Source organism: Cetorhinus maximus, chromosome 23 (genome assembly GCF_964194155.1).
Source record: "Cetorhinus maximus chromosome 23, sCetMax3.hap1.1, whole genome shotgun sequence".
Lineage (NCBI taxonomy): Eukaryota > Metazoa > Chordata > Chondrichthyes > Lamniformes > Cetorhinidae > Cetorhinus > Cetorhinus maximus.
Genome location: NC_135901.1, coordinates 52,843,912 through 52,865,768, shown reverse-complemented (window position 1 = coordinate 52,865,768; position 21,857 = coordinate 52,843,912). Strand labels below are relative to the sequence as shown.

At 45.3% G+C, this 21,857-nt stretch overlaps 1 protein-coding gene across 1 annotated transcript; it reads left to right on the top strand.

Moving 5' to 3' along the window:
* Window positions 1–11,367: 11,367 nt before the first annotated feature.
* On the top strand, window positions 11,368–19,781 carry LOC144697646 (uncharacterized). The gene is made up of 5 exons (XM_078569674.1): window positions 11,368–11,524; window positions 14,127–14,178; window positions 15,487–15,543; window positions 15,808–15,914; window positions 19,023–19,781. The coding sequence occupies exon 5, from the start codon at window positions 19,131–19,133 to the stop codon at window positions 19,665–19,667; it is 537 nt and encodes a 178-aa protein (XP_078425800.1). The 5' UTR covers window positions 11,368–11,524; window positions 14,127–14,178; window positions 15,487–15,543; window positions 15,808–15,914; window positions 19,023–19,130; the 3' UTR covers window positions 19,668–19,781.
* Window positions 19,782–21,857: the final 2,076 nt, after the last annotated feature.

Below are 21,857 nucleotides of genomic sequence, written 5' to 3'. Positions count from 1 at the left end.
GTGATGTCACTGACATGAAATAGACAAACAATTGCCGTTTATTTTATATTCCTAGCAGGTCAACCAATGCATGGATCATACTGAGTCAGAGGATCAGTGGTTTTCCAACCGTAAGGATGTTACGCATTGTTATAGAACATTTCTCAGAGCCACTGGTTTATGTCAGTAAAATCTGTGCATTCCTGTTTTTTGTATGGAAATTACAGCAGTCTTTTAGAGATTCAATTGGAGACATGAGCACAGAATTGTCAGGAAACCATCATGTTAATGTGGGGATTGTTACCACTCCTGTGAAGCAGTTTGGGGCATTTTTACTACTGTTAAAGTGCTATATAAATGCAAGTTGTTGTTGAATGTGGGAAGGGACTGAATTCCAATCTGAGCTGGAAAGTCATGGATCACTCACACTGCAGACTGATCACTCAGCAGCTGGATGTGGGAAGAGATGAAGTTGGTTATCCCATTTACTTACAGAGCAACACAGTCACACTGGAGAGAGAGACCACCCCAATATTTCATGTGAGCGAGGGCATCTAATCGTTTTCCCAATTGTTCACACCCTAATTTTTAGGTTTAGAAGGTGCTTACCAAGCCTTTTTAGACAACCCCTTCCAAAACCATGACCACTACCATCTAGACGGGCAAAGGCAGCAGACACATGGGAGCACCACCACCTGGAAGATCCCCTCCAAGCCACTCACCATCCCAACTTGGAAATATATCACTCTTCCTTCTCTGTCACTGGGAGTTATAACACAGCAGTTGGTAAAGGCTGAGTTGTTTAAATCTAAGAGGGTAACTTGAACAACTGTCATAACCTATATTTTCAATTGGTATGTTTGAGATGCGGCTCTGAATTCAGGAATAAGACCACTGAGCTTCAAAAGGTTTTTTTATATATAAAACTAAATTAATAATTTATTAATTTAGCAAGTTAAACACATACACATGTCTACAAATTACTATCATAATAACTTTTAAACAAATCCCCAAATTAATCACTCCAGGTAAATCTTCACCAAGGCAACAGTAACCCATAGACTTTAAACAGACAACTGGCAAAGCACATTTGACCTTACAAATTAAATATGAGGTTCCTTTCAATTTGGTTCCTTTGCATACACAGTTGTAGGCTTACAGGCTGGTTAGATATTAAATGCCTCTGCCCTACACACACAAATTCCTTTCTGTTTATACCTAGCTTCCCATTTCAATGTCAATTTTCCATTGCATCCTAGGTTTTTAATGTCACATCTTCAAACAATAACATTTTCATCCCACTAATTTTATTAGTTATTTAAACACATTGCTTGGCGTCTCCCAGCTAGGTGCAAGGTTTTACTCCCACTCTTGAATGCTGTATTGAACAAATGTAAATTTATACTTTACCTTTTAACTTCCTTATGTTTATCTAATTAACATCTTAAAAGTACATTAAACACCCAGACTAGCTGGCTTTAAACCCCAACTGTCAGAATGAACATGGTTCAGTCCTGGATGTGATTCACAGCAGCAATAACAGCAAAATCAGACTCCTGCAGTCAGTTGTGAACTCGCTGGTGTTTCAGCAGGTTGGATGACTGAGTGAATTCTTTCCCACATTTGGAGCAGGTGAATGATCTCTCTCCAGTGTGAACTCGGTGGTGGATCAGCAGGTTGAATGACTGAGTGAATCCCTTCCCACACTTGGAGCAGGTGAATGGTCTCTCTCCAGTGTGAACTCGCTGGTGTACTTTGAGGTTGGACCAAGACCTGAATCTCTTTCCACAGGAAGTACACGGGATTGGCTTCTCCTCAGTGTGAATTCGCTGGTAGTTCAGCAGGTCAGAGGACCCAGTGAAGCCTTTCCCACATACAGGGCAGGTGAACGGCTTCTCCCCAGTGTGAAGCCGCTGGTGAATTAGCAGGTAGGATGACTGAGTGAATCCCTTCCCACACTCAGAGCAGGTGAAAGGCCTCTCCCCAGTGTGAACTCTCTGGTGTCTCAGCAGGCTGGATGACCAAGTGAATCCCTTCCCACACTTGGAGCAGGTGAACGGTCTCCCTCCAGTGTAAGTACGTCGGTGGATTTCCAGCAAAGATGGGTAACTGAATCCCTTCCCACAGTCCTCACATTTCCACGGTTTATCCATGGTGTAGGTATCCCTGTGTCTCTCCAGGTTTGATAATCAGTTGAAGCCTCATTCACACAGAGAACACGGTATGGTTTCTCCCAGCTGTGAATGGTGTGACGTTATTTCAGGCTGTGTAACTGGTTAAAGCTCTTTCCACAGTCAGTTCACTGGAACACTCTCACTCGGGTGTGTGTGCGTCTCAGTGCTTTTCCAGTCACACTGATGTTTGAAATCTTTTCCCACAGACAGAACTGACAAACATTTCTCCGTCCACATTCAAATTCCGATGATACTCAGGTCCTGATGAATCGAGTGACTGTCAGATCTTGAAGTGATGTTTGGTTTGAGTTTCCCATCTGCAAATTATCCCCTTCTAATTCTCTGTAAAAGGAGTTTATAAAAGTCATCACTGTAAGAACGGGATAGAAATTCAGAACAGGCAATTCTAGTTTCTATGGAACATTTTTTCCTCTCTTGTTCCCCCAAAGCTGCAAATCCCCGTCCCACACACTCTCCCTCCTCCCTGTGCTGAAATCCAGAGTTTTGGACAATTCTTTCTGTATCTTTTTAACAAATTTGTACAACTGGAGATAACAATATGTTTGATCATTCACTTCAGTCATTACTTGTGACAAAACATTAATCTGAAACCCCCTGACCGACCAGACAGAATAGCAGACATTAACCTTGTGTTCAAAACTCAGTTAGGAGATTTAATGAGCAATTGTGAAGATGGTTTCTCCAAACCTCCCTGGGTTTCCTTCCTTCCTTCTCTCTCTCTCTAACCACGTTAAACCTGGGATCAGTCTCATGGTCCATTCCGGTTCCTGCTTCTCTTCCTGATGACTAATTAACCCCAATTAAATACTGAGAAGTCTGAAGACACTGTTCTCAGTCCCTGCTCCAATCTCCATTCCCTAGATACCTACTCCATCCCTCTCCCTCGGAACGGTCTGAGATTAAACCTGTCTGTTCACAACCACGGTGTTAAAATTGATTTCGAGATGAGTTTCTGACCTCATATCTGTGCCATTACTCAGATCGCCTGTTTCCACCTCTGTAACATCACCCAACCTCACCCTGTATCAGTGAATCTGCTGCTGAAACCCTCATCGCTGCCATTGTTACCTCCAGACTTGATTATTCCAACACACTCCTGGCTGGTCTCCTACGTTACCCTCTGCAAACTTAACACCATCCAAAAGTCTTCTGTCCATGTCTTCACTCACGGTGAGGCCCGTTTCCCTTACACCCCTCTGCTTCCTGACCTGCCTTGGCTCCCAGTCAAGCAACAACTTGATTCTAAAATTCTCATCCTTGTTTTCAATTCCCTCCAAGGCCTCGCCCCTCCCTATCTCTGTAATCTCCTCCAGCCCCACAACCCTCTGAGATATCTACACTGCTCTAATTCTGGTCCTGTACATTCCCTATTTTAATCGCTCCACCATTAGTGACCGTACCTTCAGTTCCCTTGTCCCCAAGCTCTGAGATTCTCTCCCGACACCTCTCCCTCTGTCTACCGCACTTCCCCCCTTTAATGCACTTGAGTACTGTTAAAAAAAGGAGACATTCTGTCAAAACATTTAATCTTGTACTCATCAGGACAGACATAAGAACATCAAATTTCAAAGATTATCAGTCAGGCTCATAAAGTGTCTCACTTACATTTGCTAGAAGCTACATATATTCATATACGGGGACCTGTCCTCTGCAGGCAGAAGGAACAAGTCCAGGCATGGCACCTTTTGTTGAATTAAACAAAAGCACATGATGATAACTACCTGGAACATTCTCCATAGCAATGACCAATCAGGACTGACTGGCCAACCAATCAGCACCCTTTTCTCATGCAGTATAAACTGTTGTTCCCTATGAAATTTGGTTTATTTTCGGCCCTGCACTCTCTCTATTTCCTTTTTGAATGACTCCCACCGCTCTGATGTAGATTTTCCTACAAGTAGCTGCTCCCAGTCCACTTTGTCCAGATCTTGTCTTATCATATTAAAATCAGCCTTCACCGAATTTAGAATCTTTATTTCCAGATCATCTTTCGCCTTTTCCATAACTACGTTCAATCTTACTCAATTATGGTTACTATTACCGAAATGCTCCCCCACAGACACTCCTACCACTTGCCCGGCTTCGGACTGCTGCCTCACTCGTAGGACTTCCTATGTGCTGGCTTAAAAAGCTCTCTTGGGTACATTTTAAGAACTCAGCTCCCTCTAAACCTTTCACACTTTGTCGATCCCAGTTAATACTGGGGAAGTTGAAATCCCCTTCTATTATTACCCTGTCCTTTTTACACTTCTCTGAGATTTGCCTACATATCTGTCCTCTATCTCTCACTGTCTGTTTGGGGGTCTATAGTACACTCCAAGCAATGTGATTACCCCCTTTTTGTTTTTAGGTTCTACCTATATGGCCTCATTTGAGGAAGCTTCTAAGATATCATCCCTCCTTATTGCCGTAATTGACTCCTTGATCAATATTGTGACCCCACCTCCTCTTTTACACCCCCACCCCCGTCTCACCCAAAGATTCCATACCCCAGAGTATTGAGCTGTGAGTCCTGCCCCTCCCTCAACCATGTCTCCGTTATAGCAATGATATCATATCCCCATGTGTTCATCAACACCCTCAACTCATCGGCCTTACTTGCAAGACCCATTGCATTAATATAGTTGCCATCCAGCCTTGCCATGCTGCCTTGTGCCTTAACTTGACAATATATGCTCTGCCTTCCAGACTGACTTGATTTTTTCCTTCTATACTTGTCTGTGCATCACGCCTAGTATACCTCCACTCTGTAAACCATCCCCCTGCTAAGTTAGTTTAACCCCCCACCCACAGCATTAGCGACCCCCTCACAAGGATGTTGGTCCTGTTCCAGCCCAGGTGCAACCTGTCAGACTTGTATTGGCCCAAACTTCCCCAGAAATGGGCCCATTGATCCAGGAATCTAAAGCCCTCCCTCCTGCACCAACCCTTGGATAGTGATGGAATTTTTGGAATCTCCTTTTTACAGCATTTTATTTTAATTCATTCATGAGATGCGAGCATCGCTGGCTGCGCCAGCATTTCTTGCCTATGCCTCATTGCCCTTGAGAAGGTGGTGGGGAGCTGCCTTCTTGAACCGCTGCAGTCCATGTGGTGTAGGTACACCCACAGTGCTGTTAGGAAGGGAATTCCAGGAATTTGACCCAGCGACATTGATGGAACGGAGATATATTTCCAAGTCAGGATGGTGAGTGACTTGGAGGGGAATTTACAAGTGATGGTGTTCCCATGTATCTGCTGCCCTTGTCCTTCTAGATGGTAGTGGTCGTGGGTTTGGGAGCTGCTGCCTAAGGAGCCTTGGTGAGGATTTGCAGACGGGAAATTCAAACCAAACATCACATCAAGATTGGACAGATTCACTCGATTCAACAGGACCTGAACATCATTGTTCCACTTGCTTCACCACTCATAAACAGTGTGAAGTCCATGATATTTCTACTTCTCCTTAGCACTGAAGAAGAGTCATACGGACTCGAGACGTTAACTATTGTCTCTCTCTCCACAGATGCTGTCAGACCTGCTGAGCTTTTGCAACATTTTGATCTTTTGCCCCCAATAAATATGGCGGCGGCGCGTGCGCCCTGATACACTTTGCCCCCAATAAAGATGGCGGCCGTTACCCCCGGGTCTGTAACTGGGAGAAAGTTGCGGCCTCGCTCGGTGCAAATGGGGAAACGGTTACCCCGGGGACCGGAAAGTTATTTTTCAGGGATTTCTGTTTACATAACATGTTTCCAAAGCCTCCCCGCCCACCCGCCGGATCCATCGCTCCCTCCGCCCCGCCATTCACAAACTCACCGATTCCGGTTCCGAGACAGAAGCGTCTCTCAGTCGCCATTACTCACACTGCGCATGCTTCACTCCCAGTCCGGCCCCGCCCCTCATTCATTCCGATTGGCTGGAGGATCAGCGCGGTCCTCCAGGCATGTCCCCTCTTACTATTGGCCTGGAGCTGCCGTCAATCAGCCGGGCATTGTGACGGTTCCAAATGGTGTGAGCGGCCAGACTCAGCCTGACTTGCTGATTCTTGGCAGCATTTTCTGTTTGGGAATTAGAGCTAGAGATGGATGGTCAGTTCCCCTCTGTCCGGGGGGATTCACACTCATTTCCCTAGTGCACTGATTATCACCTTTACTTTACATGAGAAAGTCCCCGGTTCAATCCCGGCTGGAAGCTTTGTGTTTACAATTGATTTTTAAAAATTCATTCATGAGATGCTGGGGGAAGTTCAAGGATTTTGACCCAGTGACAGTGAAGGAACGACGATATTTCCAAGCCAGGATGGCGAGTGACTTGGAGGGGAACTTTCAGGTGCTGGTGTTCCCATGTGTTTGCTGCCCTTGTCCTTCTAGATGGTAGTGGTCGCGGGTTTGGAAGGTGATGCCCAAGGAACCTTCGTGAGTTTCTGCAGTGCATCTTGGAGATGGTAGATACTGCTGCGACTGTGTGTTGGTGGTGGATAGAATAAATGTTTGTGGATGTGGTGCCAATCCAGTGCATTGCTTTGTCCTAGATGGTGTTGAGCTCTTGAGCGTTTTTGGAGCTGCACTGATCCTGGCAAGTAGAGAGTGTTCCATCGCGCTCCTGACTTGTGCCTTGTAGATTGTGGACAGGCTTTGGGGAGTCAGGAGGTGAGATATTTGCTGCAGGAATCCTCGCCTCTGACTGGCTCTTGTAGCCGGACTAGTGAAGCCCAACGCAAACTGGAGGAACAGCACCTCATCTTCCGACGAGGCACTTTACAGCCTTCTGGGCTGAATATTGAATTCAACAACTTTAGATCTTAAACTCCCCCTCCCCCCATCCCCACCCCGTTTCTTTTCCCCCCCCACCCGCCTTTTTTTTCAATAATTTATATAGATTCTTCTTTCCCCACCTATTTCCATTATTTTTAAATCTAAACCTAAAACCTTTAGTCTTTCCACCCCACCCCCACTAGAGCTGTAGTTTGAATATCCTGTCTTGCATTCTTAATTAGCACTTTTCTCAGACAAAGACCACCACCTTCAACACCTCTTTGACCCTTTTGTCTCTGACATCTTTTGATTATCTGCTCACACCACACCCTCAATGTGTCTCTTCCCCCCCCACCCACCTTAAACCAATTTATATTTCTCCCTTGTTGAAACTATGCTTCAGTTCTGCTGAAGGGCCATGAGGGCTCGAAACGTTGACTGATTTCTTCTCCGCCGATGCTGCCAGACTTGCTGAGTTTTTCCAGGTAATTCTGTTTTTATTTTGTTTTGGATTTCCAGCATCCGCAGTAGCTTTTAGCTTTTTGTTTTTATCTATGTATATGGCTGGTCCAATTCAGTTTCTGGTAAATGGTAACCCCAGGATGTTGATAATGGGAGATTAAATGGTAGTAATGCATTTGAATGTCAAGGGGAGTTGCTTAGCTTCTCTCTTGTTGGAGATAGCCATAGCCTGGCACTTATGTGGCATGAATGTTACTTTCCACTTGCCAGACCAAGCCTGGGTAATGTCCATAAGACCATAACATTTAGGAGCAGAAGCTGGCCATTTGGCTAGATGGCGACCGTTACCCCAGGTCTGTAACTGGGAGAAAGTTGCGGCCTCGCTCGGTGCATCGAGTCTGCTCCGCCATTCAATGAGATCATGGCTCATCTGATAATCCTCAATTCCACTTCCCTGCCTTGTCCCCATAACCTTGATTTCCTTACTGATTAAAAATCTGTCTATCTCAGCCTTGAATATACTTAATGACCCAGCCTCTACAGCCCTCTGTGGTAAAGAATTCCACAGATTCACTACCCTCTGAGAGAAGAAATTCTGCCTCATCTATTTTTTAAATGGGCACCCCCTAACTCTGAGATTATGCCCTCTAGTCATAGACTCTCTCACAAAGGGAAACAACCACTCAGCATCTACCCTGTCAAGCCCCCGAAGAATCTTATATGTTTCAATAAGGTCGCCCCTCATTCTTCTAAACTCCAATGAGTACAGGCCCAACCTACTCAACCTCTCCTCAAAAGAAAATCCCTCCATACCCGGGATCAACAGAATGAATCTTCTCCGGGCTGCCTCCAGTGCCAGAATACCTTTCCTTATATAGGGGACCAAAATTGTTCACAGTATTCTCGGGGCGGTCTAACTGCTGCCTTGTATAGTTTTGCCAAGACTTTCCTTTTTTATACTCCATTCCCTTTGAAATTAAGACCAACATTCTATTTTCCTTCCCTATTACCTGCTGAACGTTTATGTTAGCTTTTTGGGATTCATGCACAAGGACTCCCAAATCCCTCTGTGCTGCAGCCTTCTGCAGTCTTTCTCCACTTTAATAATATTCAGCTCCTCTATCCTTCCCGTCAAATAGCATAACCTCACATATTCCCTACTTATATTCCATCTGCCAAGTTTTTCCAGGTCTTGGTACATTTGGACATGGATTGTTTCAGGACCTGAGGAGTCCCGAATGGTGCTGAACATTGTGCAATCATCAGAGAACATCCCCACTCCTGACCTTATGATGGAAGGAAGGCCATTGATGAGGCAGCAGAAGATGGTTGGGCCGAGGACACTATCCTGAGGAACTCCTGCAGCGTTGTCCTGAGTTGAGATGATTGACCTCCAACAACCACAACCCAGGACTCAAACCAGTGGAGAGTTTCCCCACTCATTTCCATTGACTCCCGTTTTGCTAGGGCTCTTTGATGCCACACTCGGTCAAATGCTGCCTTGATGTTAAGGGCAGTTACTCTGACCTTACGTCCGGAGTTCAACTGTTTTGTCCATGTTTGAACGTGGGCTGTAATGAGGTCAGGAGCTGAGTGATCCTGGCAAAACCCAAATTGAGCACCAGTGACCTGATTATTGCTAAGCAAGTTCCACTTGATTGCACTGTTGATGACCCCTTCCATTACTTTGTTGATGATCGAGAGTAGAATGATAGAGCAGTAATTGGACCGATTGGGTTTATCATGCCTTGTGTACAGGACACACCCGGGCCATTTTCCACATTGCTGGGGAGATGCGAGTGTTGTGGCTGTACTGGAACAGCTTGGCTATGGGTGCAGCGAGTTCTGAAGTCCAGGTTTTCAGTACTATTGAAGATGGGGATATTTGTCGAGCCTCCTCCTCTAATGAGTTGTTAAATTGTCCACCGCCATTCACGACTGAGTGTGGCAGGACTGCAGAGCTTAGACCTGATCCATTGGTTGTGGAATCGCTTAGATCTGTCTGTCACATATCATTTACACTGTTTGGCCTGCAAGTAGTCCTATGTTGTAGCTTCACCAGGTTGACATCTCATTTTTGTGTATGCCAGATGCTGCTCCTGGAATGCCTCCTGCACTCTTAATTGAACCAGGGTAGATCCCCTGGCTTGATGGTACTGGTAGAGTTGGGGGGGTTTGCCAGGCCAAAAGGTTACAGATTATGGTTGAGTGCAATTCTGCTGCTGCCGTTGGCCCAGAGCGCCCCAAGGATGCCCAGCCTTGAGTTTCTAGATCTGTTCGAAACCTATGTTATTTAGCACGATAGTAATGCCACACCATAAGATGGAGGGCGTCCTCAATGTGAGGATGGGACTTCGTCTCCACAACGACTTCGTAGGAGGTGACTCCTACTGATGCTGTCATGGAAAGGTGCGTCTGCAGCAGACGGAGTGATGAGGATGAGATCAAGTATGTTTTTCCCTCTTGAAGACTCTCTCATGACTTGTCACAGACCTAGTCTAGCAGCTATGTCTTTTAGGAATCGACCAGCTCGGTCAGTAGTAGTGCTATTGATCCACTCCCTGTTATTGAGGAGGAATTCATCATGAGTTTAGTTTCATGTCGACCAAGTGGACGGAATGTTTTAGGTCGCTGACCTTTTTCATTGTGTCACCTGGAAAGTGTGTTTGGGGACCTGGAATGTGGGAAGGGAAGAGGTGAAGAGCTGGCCCTGGATCTGCTGTGCTTGTATGGAAATGATTCACAGTGATGTTCATAAGAAAACAAGAAATAGGAGCTGGGGTAGACCATATGGCTCTTTGAGACTGTTCCACCATTAAATGATCTTTCAGCTTAACTCCACATTCCTGCCCCATTCCAATATCCATTGATTCCCTTAGTGTCCAAATATTCTAGTGAGATAATCTCTCAAATAGAGGATGATGAATAACAGCTCGCAACCACAGTCCTCTCTCCCACTGCCATACCGATCCTTCCAACATACAGGAATTTGGGGCAATAGTGATATTGATGCTCAGATTAGCTCTGTCTCCATATGTTAAATTGGATCGAGAAGCACTGGGGAAGGTGCAAAACAGATTTACTGGAATGATGCCAGAATTGGAAAGTTATATCAATCAACAAAGATTCAACAGTTTGCAAAGATTTTGTTTGGAGAAGAGAGTGAGAGATGACCTGACCGAGCATTTTAAGATAGTGAAAGGGTTTGACAGGATGGACACGTGGAAGATGTTTCCACTTGTGAATGGATGGAAATAAATATAAGTTAGTCATTAATAAATCTAATGTGTAAATCATGATCAATTTTCATTCATCAGAGATAATGCAGAGTGTTCCGGAAACACTCAGCACATCTAGGAGCATCTGCAGTGAGAAGAATTAAGTTTTCAGGACTGTTCACTGATGCTATATTCCTCCCTGTACCGGTACTACCAGATCTGCCATTTTAATTTCAGATTCACAACACCCGCTTTTTGATAACTGTAGATTGTTGAGAATGTGGAACTCATTATCTGAAGGGTTTGAGATCCCCGTATGAGCTGGAAACTTATGGGTAAAATCACACTGTGAAATAATCGTTCACAAGCTGAGTTGTTACATTCTTACTGATGACAGAATTTAAATGTTTTGTGTATGGAATGAAAAATCACTTGTTCACACGGCCTCCTGAGATTCCAGTGAGTTCACATTTAACGAGGGATTTGTTCTGCTGTTAATTACACCTGGCACAGAACTATGGCGGAAGACCAGTGCACTTTATTAAGTCAATTGATATCAAAAAACATTGTTATATCTTGGCCCTGTGGATCCAATCGTCACTGGATCACAAATAATAAATTCCTATTCAGAAATAAGGACTTTCAATGGCAGCGGGGCTACCCAGCATTCAAAGGGGAACAGAATGTGTCCTATCCTCACAACAGGAGCTCCCGGCACATGCGCATTACTGTGTGTGCTGGGGCATGCGCATTGCGGTATGTTTCACGAGCATGCGCAGTACTGGTCTGCGACAGAAGCTGGTCAGAGTGGGTGAGAATGTCGAGTGGAGCAAACTAACAGAGTTAGTGGGTGTGTGAGGAGGAATGGAGCCAGCGGAATGGGCAGGGAGGCTTCATAAAGACACAGTGCAGGCCTCAGAGCCCAAATAACAAGGTACCGGTCTTGTGTTTGCAGAGAACGGGCCGAAAAATTCTGGAGTTCTCCCTTCGCCAGACTCGGGGTAACGGCCGCCATCTTTATAGGGGGCAATGTGCAGCAGGGCGCATGCGCGGTCATCCTGGTCCAGGTAGCAGGAGGAGAGAATGTTGTGCATTTCTATCCTGGACTGACAGGGATGGATTTTGGAAACTCCTTTTACAGGGGGTCAGATGGGGAGGATTTACAGACTGGAATGTCAAGACCAACATCACATTTAGATATGACAGAGTCACTAGATTCATCAGGACCTGGATCCTCCTTTTCTAATGCTCTGTATATACCGTTTTCCAAATATGTCACTGTCAGTCCAGGATAGAAATCCAGGACAGGACCTGGATATTATCGGCCTCTGAGTGTAATCCTTGAGTTCCAGGTCATTACCACTCACTGTGTAAAATTCTTCCTCATTCCTCCTACAGATCTTGCCCAAAATCTTTAATCTGTGTCCCGTAATCATTTTACAATCAGTTAATTGGAACAGCTTTTCGTTAACTATCGTTATCATTAGGGACCAAGAGGGCAATCTATGGGTGGAGCCAGAGGACATTGCTAGAGTGTTGAACGAATACTTCACATCTGTCTTCACCCAAGAGAATGAGGATGAAGGTATGGAACTCAGGGAGAGAGACTGTGAGGTTCTTGAGCAAATTGATATAGGGAGTGACAAGGTATTGAAGGTGTTGGCAGGCTCAAAAGTGGACAAATCTCTAGGTCCAGATGATTTGTATCCCAGACAAGGGAGGCAAGGGAGGAGATCACAGAGGCTCTGACCCAAAATTTTAATTCCCCTCTGGGGGAGGTGTCAGAGGACTGGAGAACAGTTAATGTGGTTCCGCTATTTAACAAGAGTTGTAGAGATAAGCCAGGGAACTACAGTCCAGTGAGTCACACGTCAGTGGCAGGGAAAATATTGGAGAAAATTCTGGAGGAGAGAATCTGTCTCCACTTGGAGAGGCAAGGTTTGATCAGGGAAAGTCAGCATAGCTTTGTCAGAGGGAGGTCATGCCTAACAAATTTGTTTGAATTTTTTGAGGAGGTGACCAGGTGTGTAGATGAGGATAGTGAGGTTGATGTAGTTTATATGTATTTCAGAAAAGCCTTTGACAAGGTCCGACATGGGAGACTTATAAAGAAGGCAAATGCACATGGGAGACAGGGTAATTTGATAAGTTGGATTCAAAATTGGCTTAGTTGTAGGAGACAGAGGGTGATGACAGAAGGCTGCTTTAGTGGCTGGAAGCCAGTGGCGTACCACAGGGATGTGTGATTGGTCCCCTATTATTCGTCATTTATATAAACGACATGTGGGGAGTAGGATTAGTAAGTTTGCGGATGACACAAAGATTGATCGGGTGGTTAACTGAGGTTGAGAGTCTTGGGCTACAGGAAGATAAGTGGCAGATGGAATTTAACCCTGAAAAGTGTGAGGCAATACACTTTTGAAGGAGTAATTTGACAAGGAAGTATTCAATGAATTGCATGACAGCAAGAAGTTCTGAGGAACAAAGGGACCTTGGTGTATGTGTCCATAGATCTCTGAAGGCGGAGGGACATCTTAGTGGGGTGGTGAAAATGGCATATGGGACACTTGCCTTCATCAATCGAGGCATAGAATAAATAAGTTGGGAGGTCATGTTGGAGTTGTATAGAACCTTGGTGAGGCCACAGCTGGAGTACTGTGTGCATTTCTGGTCACCACATTATAGGAAGGATGTGATTGCACTGGAGGGAGTGCAGAGGAGATTCACCAGGATGCTGCCTGGGATAAAACATTTAAGTTATGAAGAGAGGTCGGATAGACTTGGGTTGTTTTCGTTGGAGCAGAGAAGACTGAGGGGCGACCTGATTGAGGTATACAAGATTATGAGGGGCATGGACAGGTGGATAGGGAGCAGCTGTTCCCCTTAGTTGAAGGGTCAGTCACGAGGGGACACAAATTCAAGGTGAGGGGCAGGAGGTTTGGGGGGATGTGAGGAAATACTTTTTTACCCAGAGGGTTGTGACGGTCTGAAATGCATTGCCTGAGAGGGTGGTGGAAGCAGGCTGCCTCACATCCTTTTGAAAAGTACCTGGATGAGCACTTGACACGTCATAACATTCAATGCTATGGGCCAAGTGCTGGTAAATGGGATTAGGTAGGTAGGTCAGGTGTTTCTCACATGTTGGTGCAGACTCGATGGGCCAAAGGGCCTCTTCTGCACTGTGTGATCTACCTTATCTAAACCTATCATAATCTTGTACACCTTTATTAAATTTCCCTCAATCTCCTTTGCTTGAAGGAGAACAAAACCTTCTAGCTCATATCCCACTTCCCTCGACCCATTCTGATAAATCTCCTCTGCCCCCTCTCAAGGACCCTCACATCCTTCATAATGTGTGGTGATCACTGGTTTGCACAGATCCAGATGTTCTGTGTCTGTGACATCATCACACATCGACAATTACACTGTGACATCATCACACATCGACAATTACACGGTGACATCACCCCGCTCCCCGGGTATTTCCTCAACTGGGAGATTTTTCTCTAACTCCAGTGCTTCTGATATCTTTCCAGTTGCAGGCTCCAGCAGGAGAGTTTAAAGTTCAACCTTGAAATTGTTTCACAGGTGAGTATTTTTGACTATTCATCTACAATTTAAAGATTTTGGTTTTATGCTCTGTTGCCTATGCTCTGTTATCTATGCAAAGTTCCATGGCTCTGAGGTTGGTGTGAATGCCTTCTCAGTTACATTGTTAAGGTTTGTTAATGTCAATGAGATTGTTAAGGTAAACAGGTGATGGGTATTTGAACACAATGAAGTAGGGGATAGCTGGGACACTGGGTGTGGGTGAGCAGTGTTGACAGTGAACCAAGTCAACAAACTTTCTCAGCAAGAAAAGGCCCTGTGTCTTAGTTTTGACCTCACCAATTGGTGTGGATCCTGTTAATGGCTGGTGTGGCTTCTTTCCTGTGGATCTGAATCCAATGTCCATTGTTATGATTCTTGGCCAGACACATATGCGATCCGGTGAGGGATCAATAACATTTTGTTTAAAGTAGATGAAGGTTGAGATTTAAGACACCTACTTTTGGAATAAGGCCACAAGTTTCCATGGGTTTTGAACAACAATAAAACAAAATTTACTGTACAAGTTCAGAAAGATAAAACAATTTACAATATGTATCTGATACTCAAACATTCAAGGTAAGTATGAGGTACATGTGAATTAACAGATGAACTGTGATGAGACACACCACATTACAGAGTAAATGACAGATGCAACCAAAAGAGATTCCATGGATTTCACAACAATCCACCCAGACATTAATCCCACATTGAGTCAACCAATCTCACTGAAACTTAGTCTTTCTCAAGAGGGTTTCCAATCTCCAGCTTCGAAGATCTCACCTGGAATTCTCTCCAAAAGTCACTCCCACTCAGATGGCTTTAACAATGGCCCACCTCGCAGAGTTTCAGTCTCGCTTTCCAAGATTCCTTCTCCCTGGATTCCCAAGTACAATCAAACACTAGCTTGCACTAGCTGAGACTTATGGCCATGCCAAGCAGAACACCATTGCTCCAAAGGGGTACCTTTGCTTCAACAGCCCTCTTTAGTTAAAGTCTGCTCCCTGCAGCCTTTTCTCTAAATTTTTAACTCAACTTAACTGGGACCTCTACCTGTTCCTGTGGCACCTATTGCCTGGCAACTCCCGGAAATAACTGCCTCAAGAAGAGCTGTTCACTGACCCTAGAACTGATCTGGTGACCTATCAAAATACTCCCAGAGGATCCCACCCTTGTTACTAGACAGGAACCAATGTAACAAGCATTGGAACATCCTGTACCTTAAATGTTACAATCTCCACAGGTTGCTAATTTAGCAGGGACCCAGGATGAATTGAATTTATAACACAATCCATTGCTCTGTTTCAGCTCTGTCTTCTCTGCTATTGTCCAATTCCTCTGCCTCTAATACTGGGTGTATTTTAGGTACGTTTAGTATTTAATTGTTACTTTTGCTGACTGTGTCTCAATGAGGTTACCTCCGCTGCCCATCTCCTGACCATGTGCTGCTGTCTTCCCAGCTTTATCTTCCCACAGTACCTTTCGTAGTCAGGAATTGTTTTTCCTGTGCAATAGTCCATTTCTCTTCCACCTCTGAGCTCATGTTGACCATCAAATTCTGCAACATTTTTAGTCCCTTTAATTCATTCTGCACACCCTGAAATGTTTACTCTGTTTTCCTCTCCACAGATAGGAGCATATTTTGCCAATCCCCAGTTGCCTGTGGGGAAGATGATGTTTGACCTTCTTGAACCGTTGCAGTCCGTGTGGTGAAGGTGCTCCCACAATGCTGTTAGGTAAGGAGTCACATGTTATTCACCCAGTGATGATGAAGGAACAGTGATATATGTCCAAATCAACAACAACAATTTGTTTCATCAACTTTTAATGTGATATAATGCTCCAAGACGTTTCACAGAAATGTCACAAAGTAACATTTGACACTGAGCCACATGAGGAGATATTAGGGCAGGTGACCAAAAGCTTGGTCAAAGAGGTCACTCTTAAAGGGAATCTTCTTAATTCTTCCAAGCGATGTGGGCTTCGCTGGCTGGGCCAACATTTACTGACCATCCCTAATTGCCCTTGAGAAGGTGGTGGTGAGCTGCCTTCTTGAACCGCTGGAGTTCACATGGTGTAGGTACACCCATAGCGCTGTTAGGGAAGAAATCCCAGCATTTTGACCAGGCGACAGTGAAGGAACAGCGATATATTTCCAAGTCAGGAATGCGAGTGGCTTGGAGGGGAGCTTCCAGGTGATGGTGTTCCCATGTGTCTGCTGCCCTTGTCCTTCTAGATGGTAGTGGTCGTAGGTTTGTAAGACACTCTCTAATTGACCTAGAGTTCCTACATTGCATCTTGTAGATGGTACACACTGCTGTTACAGTGCATTGGTGGTGGAGGGACTGAATGTTTGTGGATGTGGTGCCAATCAAGTGGGCTGCTTTGTCCTGGACAGTGTCAAGCTTCGTGAGTGTTGTTGGAGCTGTACTCATCCAGGCAAGTGGAGAGTATTCCATCACACTCCTGACTTGTAGATGGTGGAAAGGTTTTGGGGAGTCAGGGGGTGAGTTACTCACCACAGGATTCCTAGCCTCTGACCTGGTCTTGTAGCCACAGTATTTATATGGCTGGTCCAGTTGAGTTTCAGGTCAATGGTAACCCCCAGGATGTTGATTGTGAGGGATTCAGCGATGGTAATGCCATTGAATGTTAAGGGACCATAGTTAGATTCTCTCTTGTTGGAGATGGTCATAGTCTGGCACTTGTGTGGGGCGAATGTTACTTGTCAGCCCAAGCCTGGATATCACCCAGATCTTGCTGCATTTGAAGATGGAGTTATTCAGGATCTGAGGAGTCATGAATGGTGCTGAACATTGTGCAATGATCAGAAAATTCCCCCACTTCTGACCTTATAATGGAAGGAAGGTCATTGATAAAGCAGCTGAAGATGGTTGGGCTGATGAGATTACCCTGAGGAACTCCTGCAGTGATATCCTGGAACTGAGGTGACTGACCTCCAACAACCACAACCATCTTCCTTTGTGCTCGGTTTGACTCCACCCAGCGGAGAAGTTTCCCCCCGATTCCTACCAACTCCAGTTTTGCTAGGGCCCCCTGATGCCACACTCGGTCATATGCAGCATTGATGTCAAGGCCAGTAACTTTCACCTCACCTCGGGAGTTCAACTCTTTTGTGCATGCTTGAACCAAGGCTGAATTGAAGTCAGGAGCTGAGTGGCCCTGGCGGAACCCAAACTGGGCGTCAGTGAATAGGTTATTGCTAAGCAAGTGCCGCTTGATAGCACTGTTAATGACCCCTTCCATTACTTTACTGATAATGGAGAATAGGCCGATGCGGCGGTAATTGGCCGGGTTAGATTTGTCCTGCTTTTTGTGTACAGGACATACCTGGGCAATTTTCCACTTGCCGGGTAGATGCCAGTGTTGTAGCTGTACTGGTACAGCTTGGCTAGGGGTGCTGAAGGTTCCGGAGCACAAGTTTTCAGTACTATTGGCCAAATATTGTCAGGGCCCATAGCCTTTGCAGTGTCCAGTGTCTTCAGCCGTTTCTTGATATCATGTGGAGTGAATGGAATTAGCTGAGGAATGGCATCTGTGATTCCGGGGACTTCCGAAGGTAGAGAGGTTTAGGGAGGAAATTCGAGAGCTTGGGGCCTTGAAAACTGATAAATGGCTGCCAGTGGTGGAGTGATTAAAATCAGGAATGCTCAGGAGGCTGGAATCAGAGCAGTACAGATATCTCGGAGGGTTGTGATACTGATGGAGATTTTTGAGTTCGGGAGCGGCCATGGAAAAATGTGAAAGTAAGGATAAGAAATTGAACATTTTGGTGTTTCTTAACCTGGAAACTTTGTCGGTCAGTGAGCACAGGAGTGATGGGTGAACAAGACTTGGTGCAAGTAATCACACGGCAGCAGAGCTTTGGATGACCTCAAGATTACAGGGAGGCTGAATGTGGGAGGCCGGCCGGGAGTGCGTTAGGATAGTTAAGTCTAGAGGTAACAAAGGAATGGATGAGAGTTTCAGCAGCAGATGAGCTGAGACTGGGCTGGATTCGGGCGATGTTACTGAGGTGGAAATAGGCGGTCTTGGTGATGATGTGGATATGTGGTTGGAAGCTCATCTTGGGGTGAAATATTTCACCATGGTTGTGAACAGTCTGGTTCAGTCTCAGACAGTTGCCAGGAAGTGAGATGGAGTCGGTGATCAGGGAGTGGAGTTTGTAGCGGGGACTGAAGACAATGGCTTCAATCTTCCCAATGTTTAAATAAAGGGAATTTCGCTTATCCAGTACCGGATGTCAGTCAAGTCAGGATGGTGTGTGACTTGAAGGGTAACTTGGAGGTGATGATGTTCACACACACCTGCAACCCTGGTCCTTCTGGGTGGTGGAGGTTGAGGGTTTGGGAGGTTCTGTCTAAGTTCTGGTTGAGTTGTAGAAATATAAATCCCCTCTGCTTCACCAATTCCGAAGAAGTGTAATACAGTCTCGAAACTTTAACTGTGTTTCTCTCTTCACAGATGCTGCCAGATCTGCAGAGATTTTCCAGCACTTTGTTTTTATCCCTCTCCTTCACCCCCTGCCTTTCTCTTTTTCTCTCTCTCATTTCGCTCTCACCCACTCCCATCTTTCTCTCTCCCTCCTCCAGTCGAGACCAGAGTCTTGTGTAGGCCCAGACCAGGTGGCAGGTTCTCTTCCCTGAAGGACATTAGTGACCCAGTTGGGTTTTTATGACAATCCAGCAGTTTTCATGGTCACTTTATCCTCGTGCCGGCCCCACAAATTCCCAGATTCATTCAGCTCAATTTCACAACCTGCCTTTGTGTTTTTGTGGGTTCTCTCTCACTCCCTTTTTTCTGTTTTAAATCAATTTCACAAGGTATTAGAAGGGGAGGATTTGCAGTCGGGAAACTGAAACTAAACATCACATCAGGATCTGATGGAATTTCCCAGTCTATCGTAAGCTGAAGATCATCGGATTTCGAACATGGAAGGAAAAAGCACCGTTCACACTGGGGAGAAGGCGTGGAAATGTGGGGATTGTAGGAAGGAATTTAACTACCCGTCTCAGCTGGAAACTCATCAGCGCACTCACACTGGAGAGAGACCATTCACCTGTGCCATGTGTGGGAAGGGATTCACTCATGCATCCAGCCTGCAAACACACCAGCGAGTTCACACAGGGGAGAGACCATTCACCTGCTCCCAGTGTGGGAAGAGATTCACTCAGGCATCCAACCTGCTGATGCACCAGCGAGTTCACACTGGGGAGAGACCATTCATCTGCTGTGCATGCGGGAAGGGATTCACTCAGGCATCCAACCTTCTGATGCACCAGCGAGTTCACACTGGGGAGAGACTGTCCACCTGCTCCGTGTGTGGAAAGGGATTCACTCGATCATCCAACCTGCTGAGACACCAGCGAGTTCACACTGGGGAGAGACCATTCACCTGCTCCGAGTGTGGGAAGGGATTCACTACCTCATCCCACGTGCTGAGACACCAACAAGTTCATGAGTCATGACAGTGATTGGATTTTGCTGTTAATCACATCCAGGACTGAACCATGTTCATTGAGATCTGTTTCTGCTGATGTTTATAAACTCCAGATAAAATTCAAATAAAACAGCTTTGTGTTAAACACAAAGTGCTGAGTCTGTTAATCCAGCGCTTCCCAAACCTTTCCCAGTGAGACCCCATTTTAATGTCTCAGACTTGGTGTGACCCTAGAGTGAAAATCTGGGGATTACAGGAGATGTTGTGCAGGAAAGAGGCGTCAGGCAAAGTTTGGACAATTGTTATTCTGTAGAAAGTACTTCAAGCAGCTAAATATTTGCAATTGCTCAATGAAAAATTAGCATATTGTAAAGTCTACATTGTAAATTGGACTCATGTCTAATTAACTCAATAATTCTCTTAACTCTCTATAATTCTTCACTAAATAAAATCTTGAAATTCCAATTCTGCATGTGCAGGATATTTCAAATAAATGACTCAATTACACACAGATACAGCTTTTATCATAAACACTACAATAGTTATATACAACAGAAGCTATTAGCGTGATATACAGTCAGAAAGGTGCTTTCTCCTCTACAAATATTTAATGGCTCATAAAACTTTTAGTAATCCTAAAAATATACTTTTCAAAATGGTGAATGTACATCCCTCAAAACCAGACTGATCCTCCTTTCGTCTGCTGAAATGACAGAAGAGGTAGACAGCTTTTTTGCATCTATCTTAATCCCCAGGATATGTGTTTGCCTTAGTTTGGTAATGATGAATGAATTGGGGGAGTTGATGAATAGAAAACAAACACCTACCTTTTCACGGGCGTTTTATGCAGCAATCAAGCCTCAGATAGCAGCCATTAGAGCTCGTCCACCAATAGGAAAAGGTGAGGATTTAAGGGGCCCTCGTAGCTGTCAGGGGACAGTCCAAGCTCCCTGGCAGCCATGGATGCCTCAGAGCTCGCGAGCCCAAAATCTCACCACTGGGGATCACGAGCCACAATTTTGGAAGCTCTGTTTTAATATCTTGAAGACTAGTTAGTTTATTTTGAAATGCTCCCCCCTCCCCTGTCTCCTCCATCCTCACCTTCAAGAACAAGTGTGAGGAGCTCATTGAGCTTCTTTGTCACTAAGATTGAGACAATCCGATCAGCTGCCTCTGCTGCTTCCCTCCCTTCCACTAGCCCACCGGGACAAACTGTCTCCAAAGTTCCCCTTGTTCAAGCCTGAACTCACATCTTTCTTTAGTTTCTCTCCCATCTCCCCACATGGCCTCTCAGTGCTCACCTTGTCCATGAGACCCACCTCCTGCTATCGACCCTATTCCCAATAAACTGCTGATCCCCCAACTTCCCCATGTTTACTGATATTGTTAATAGTTCTCTCTCTTCAGCTATTGCCCCCCTCACCTTCTAATCATCATTCCCTTCCTCAATAAACATCCTTGCCCCCACCATCCTTGAAAACGACTACACCATTTCCAACCTCTCTTTCCTTTCCAAAGTCCTTGAAAATTTTGTCACGTCTCAAATCCATGCTCATCTTTCCCAGAACTCCCTGTTTGAATCCCTCCAATCAGGTTTCTGCCCTGCTACTGTACTGAAACAGCTCTGATCAAAGCACCAATTACATCCTATGTGACTGTGACAAAGGTAAACTATCCCTTCTCGTCCTTCTTGATGTGTCTGCAGCCTTTGACAAGGTTGACCACACCATTCTGCTCCAATATCTCTCCACTGTCGTCCGGCTGGGTCGGGCTGGTCTCTCCTGGTTCCATTCTTCTCTATCTAATCATAGCCAGAGAATTACTTGGAATGTCTTCCCTTCCCACTCCCACAGTTACCTCTGGTGTCCCCAAAGGATCCAGCCTTGGCCTCTTATTTCTCATCAACACGCTCCCCACAGCGACATCATCTGAAAACACAGTGTCAGTTATCACATGTACACTGACAGTGCCCAGCTCTACCTCACCACCACCTCTCTCCACTTTTGTTAAATTATCAGACTGTTTGTCTAATATCCAGTGGTGGATGTGCAAAAATGTCATCCAATTGAATATTGGGAAGACTGAAACCATTGTTTTCATTCCCGAGCTACCAACTCCATTTCTCTCCCTGGCAACTGTCTGAATGTAAACCAGACTTTTTGCCCACGTGATGTCAGGTTTGACCCCGAGATGTGATTCTGAGTCGGGTGTGTGTGTC